The sequence below is a fragment of the Cicer arietinum genome, chromosome 3 (assembly GCF_000331145.2).
Source record: "Cicer arietinum cultivar CDC Frontier isolate Library 1 chromosome 3, Cicar.CDCFrontier_v2.0, whole genome shotgun sequence".
Classification (NCBI taxonomy): domain Eukaryota; kingdom Viridiplantae; phylum Streptophyta; class Magnoliopsida; order Fabales; family Fabaceae; genus Cicer; species Cicer arietinum.
This window is the reverse complement of record NC_021162.2, coordinates 61,527,522-61,531,887: the sequence shown is the minus strand read 5'-3', so window position 1 is coordinate 61,531,887 and position 4,366 is coordinate 61,527,522. Positions and strand designations below refer to the sequence as shown.

Genomic DNA, 4,366 nt, shown 5'->3' with positions numbered 1-4,366 from the left:
TGCGTACTTTGTGTATAGTATGTTAAATGCACATTTTTACATTCCCAAAAAATCTATTAAATGTTTACATAATGTACCTTTGTATATTTTTTCTTTTTGCGAAACATTTTTTTCTGCAAACCGTATAACTTTTTTGAATGAATGCTATCTTATTTGCTTTATAATGTTTGGCATTTGGAAAACCATTAACGAGTTGATAGTTGGACAAATTTTTAATAGTAAAAATCAAAAGAAATAGACTAAAACCAAATAATGGCTTTTATAGATTTATCGTGTACGGTAGTTTTATCCGGAAGCACTTGAGAAGGCTAAAATATTTACCACCCTCATCCAATGTTTGTTAAATATTCGTAAATAAGGTTCGATAGAAGGGTATTTTGGGAAACCGCATTCAAACAACACTATCCATATTCGCTCAGACAGTGAGCATTCTTCAATCCACCACAATGGCCACAACTCCTTCTTCGCTTCTACACTCATCTGGCTCCTCTTTTCTTTCTCAATTTCGAACTTTTCCACCCCAATTTTCTTCTTCTACTTCATTTTTCCCTCACAGGTATGGAACTGCAGTGGTGTCGGTGAAAGCCGCGGATTCCGGGGCTGTATTGGTTGAGAAGTCTGAAGCAGAAAATGTTCATAGACTCAAATCAACTTACAATGAGAAAATTGTTCCTTTGCTCATGGAAGAGTTCTCTTACATCAACATTCATCAGGTTTTGTGAAATTCTAGACTCTGCTTTGTAATGGGTTTTCATTTAAATTATTTGATTTTGCGTTTTTTGTTGGTTTATTAGTGAATGTTCAACTTTTTTCTGGTTTTGTGTTGATGGGGTTTTTGAAGTTTTGGTACCATGTGGTGGGGAAAATTTATTTTATTTTATCTTATTTGTTTTTTTTTTTTGTTTTTTTTTGGGTTGTTGGGGTTTTCCAATTTTGGTATTCACAGTGAAATAAAAAATGCAGTTTTTTTTAGGGATTGGTAGGGTTTTTCAGTTTTGGTATCTTGTGTTGATGTTTTTTTTTTTCAATCAAGTTTTGCAATGATGGATATTGTTTTTCCCTTTTTTTTTCAGGTGCCTAAAGTTAAGAAGATAGTGGTAAATTGTGGTATTGGAGATGCTGCACAAAATGCAAAAGGTTTGGATGCAGCAATTAATGATCTAGCACTGATCACTGGGCAGAGACCTGTTAAGACTCGGGCGAGGAATTCCGTTGCAACCTTCAAGATCAGGGAAGGTCAACCACTTGGGATTGCTGTCACACTCAGAGGAAATGTGAGCTTTTAGTATTCAATTGATATTGCACTGTGTCATTGTGAATATATTTGATTGGCATGAGATGATTATTTAGTTCAATTGCTTGACATTTTCACACTACAATGTTGGTATCATCAATGATGATCTCGCTAGTTTCTGATAATTAGCTTCTAAAGCCTATAGGCTATACATATACATTATGTCATTTTCCACAATATTATGGTTAATTTGTTACATGCCTTGGTGTAAGCAAATCTGATCAATGCTGAAGCGCTTCACGGAGACTATATGAAACATGTGGTTACCATGTGTAAACTTGTCTAGTATAATGCATATTTGGACTTTGTGTATGCTTTTTGAGGTCTTTTCGAAAAAAGATGAATGAGTAATGGACTATATAATTCAATGAGAGATGATATGATTATGGAAATTTTCATTTCTTTATTACTGCATATTTATCTGATCTGCTATCTTAGTAACTAGTAATAGTTCTTAATGTTGATAAACAATTCGCGGGCAACTATAGAACTTGAGTAGTTAAATAATTTTTTAAAAATGTGTAGATCATGGTTCTACTTGTGAATAAAAAGTAACCTGGAACAGATATTTGCATTTGCTGTCAAGGTTTGGATTGCATGCTTTTGTATTGCAAGTTGGGAACATTCTCTGTTGACATAATCAATGCTTTCCATTAATCAAACATTATTTTGTAACAGAAAATGTTTGCATGGGAAACATTATTTTTCACACGCCAAAACAAAAAATGTAACATTATCCTGATCATGATACTTTAGAACTCAAAAGTTAATTAAATTTTGATTTTTGTTTTGTTTTCTTGTGTTTGTGTTTCTTGAAAAGTGGGGTCAAATTTTTCTTTCAGATAGACTATACTAATTTTTGTTGAAAAAGAGTGCACACCGAGAGTTTACTGCGTGAGACTATCTATGAAGTTAGACATCAAGCCAAAAAACCTTGATGTTGCGGTCACAACTGCTATTGCAAACTGTTTCTTAAAACCTTGTGAACATATTCTACATGCTGTTCTTATATAAGCCGAAATCTAATACCTGTTTGATTATTGACAGATGATGTACTCATTCTTAGACCGCGTTGTGAACTTAGGACTTCCTAGGACAAGAGATTTTCAAGGTGTGAGAATCAACAGCTTTGATGGAAATGGGAATTTCAACATTGGTGTTAAGGACCAGACTGTGTTCCCAGAGCTAAGATCTGCTATTGGTACACCTAGGGGAATGGATATCTGCATCTCAACAACCGCGAAAACCGACCAAGAAGGACAGAGATTATTGGCTCTCATGGGTATGCCCTTCAGAGAGGGAGTTGAAGCTACCTCAGCAATTCGCAAAAAGAAGTTGAAGTCTCATCATTTTGATCCAAAATCAAAGGGAAGAGCAAGGAAGTAAAATAATTTTTATGCAAAATCTGAGGGATGATTAATGAACTAAGGTTGTAACTATAAGAGACATTATGTTTACTCCTTGTTTCATTCAAATGTAATGTTATTAATTCTTTTTGTAAGAGATATTACAAGGTTGTATTATGGTCATGCAGATCGTGCTTGCTTACTGATTTGCATTTATTGCCAGATTATTTTATGCAGTAAACAAAATGATTTAGGTAATCATTTGATTCAGATAATAGGATATGTTAATGGGTTTGAAAAGGTGATACAAATGGTGTGATAACGGTGTAAGAGTCTAAGAGACAATATGAAGAGAGGTTATAAATTGAAAAAAAGCAAAAATGAGAGATTTCTCAATGAAAAGGTGGAAGAATAAAAAGGGTTTAATTATTATAATATATAAAAAAAAATTAGTGCTATACAAACACAGACGCACACATATAAGTATTTTAAGAAATAACATTAAAATGTTAAGCATTTTCTAATTAAAAACAATAGAGTTGGATCTAGCCAAATGAGCAAATATCCTAGTGAACCACATTAGACCGCATTTTAAATATATGATATTCAACGTACTCAGTTTTAAATAAAAAGAATTTAAAGTGAAAAATGATGCACTCAGTTCTTACTACTCTTTATTATTCCTTAAAAACAAATATTTTTTTTATATAATTAAAAAGATTATTATTGAGATTTTATTCACCAATTATTATTTAAATTAAATTACTATTATAATAGTATTAATTAATAATGGCTATTTACAACTTTGACCATTTCTGTCAAAAAAATCTTTGACTGCTATTGTTTTTAAAGTAAAAATATAGTATAAAAATATCATATGATTAATTTCACTTTCCAACTATATTACACTTCAAATTTATCAATATCATTTATAATATTCTAAAAATATTATTAAAAAAAAAAATTAAAGGAAATAGTAGACTGCTAAATTAATTTCTTAAAAAATTAAATTTTATTGCTACTAAAATTTAATGATTATGCAATAATTCTCTTAAAAAATTAAAAATAAACTAAAATAAAATATAAAAATATGATTTCAATAACGGTTTAAAATATAATAGAAGATATAAGTTTAACTTAATAGATGAAATGAAGGAGTTAGATAGTGGAGTAGTATTAAGAAGGTCTTAGATTTAATATAATTACAAATATTAATGGTTAAATAATAATAATAATTTTCTGAATTCTATTTTTATTTATTGGCGTTCAACTCTCATCTTCGTCTCTTCTTCTTTCTATTGTGTTAAATTATATTAACGATTTTTATATAATTTTTGTTTTAAATACTCCTTTTCAACCCTCTCTGTTTTCTTTTTGTTTCTTGTTTTTCTCTTAATGGTAGTTACTTTTTTTCTTCTTCATGGTTATTATTATGTAAGATTTTTTTAAGTAAAATAGACTGCACCAAAATGGAATAGTTTTTTTTTGAAGGGTGGGATATTGCTTTCATATATATATATATATAGTATAAATATAGATAGATATTTTCAATTTTTTTATGAAACAATTATATTTTGAAAAATTAAATAAATAAATTATATTATAATTTTACATATAACCTATATAAGTGATTTTTCCCAGTCTAACATTTGTGTTTTGTCTCTCACTCTTGGTTTCGTGCTAGCTAAACTTGTTTCATCACCGACTCTGTCAGCCATGGCGTTTC

At 30.1% G+C, this 4,366-nt stretch overlaps 2 protein-coding genes across 2 annotated transcripts in view; both read left to right on the top strand.

Moving 5' to 3' along the window:
• The first annotated feature begins 374 nt into the window (after positions 1-374).
• On the top strand, positions 375-2,842 carry LOC101492504 (large ribosomal subunit protein uL5c). The gene is made up of 3 exons (XM_004492730.3): positions 375-713; positions 1,074-1,274; positions 2,342-2,842. Exons 1-3 carry the CDS (start codon positions 447-449, stop codon positions 2,678-2,680), a joined length of 807 nt encoding a protein of 268 aa, XP_004492787.1. The 5' UTR covers positions 375-446; the 3' UTR covers positions 2,681-2,842.
• Positions 2,843-4,290: 1,448 nt separating this feature from the next.
• Positions 4,291-4,366, top strand: part of LOC101492166 (CAAX prenyl protease 1 homolog) — a 7,774-nt gene continuing 7,698 nt past the window's right edge. Inside the window, exon 1 of the mRNA XM_004492729.4 lies at positions 4,291-4,366. This exon is cut by the window's right edge and continues 39 nt beyond it. Coding sequence (XP_004492786.3) covers positions 4,357-4,366 — 10 coding nt within the window. The 5' untranslated portion in view covers positions 4,291-4,356.

Bases quoted from the DNA above. Each gene is read 5' to 3' on its own strand.
- LOC101492504 (XM_004492730.3), top strand. From the start codon at position 447: ATGGCCACAACTCCTTCTTCGCTTCTACACTCATCTGGCTCCTCTTTT. The intron at 714-1,073 runs GTTTTGTGAAAT...TTTTTTTTTCAG, and splicing joins CTTACATCAACATTCATCAG to GTGCCTAAAGTTAAGAAGAT. The intron at 1,275-2,341 runs GTGAGCTTTTAG...GATTATTGACAG, and splicing joins CTGTCACACTCAGAGGAAAT to ATGATGTACTCATTCTTAGA.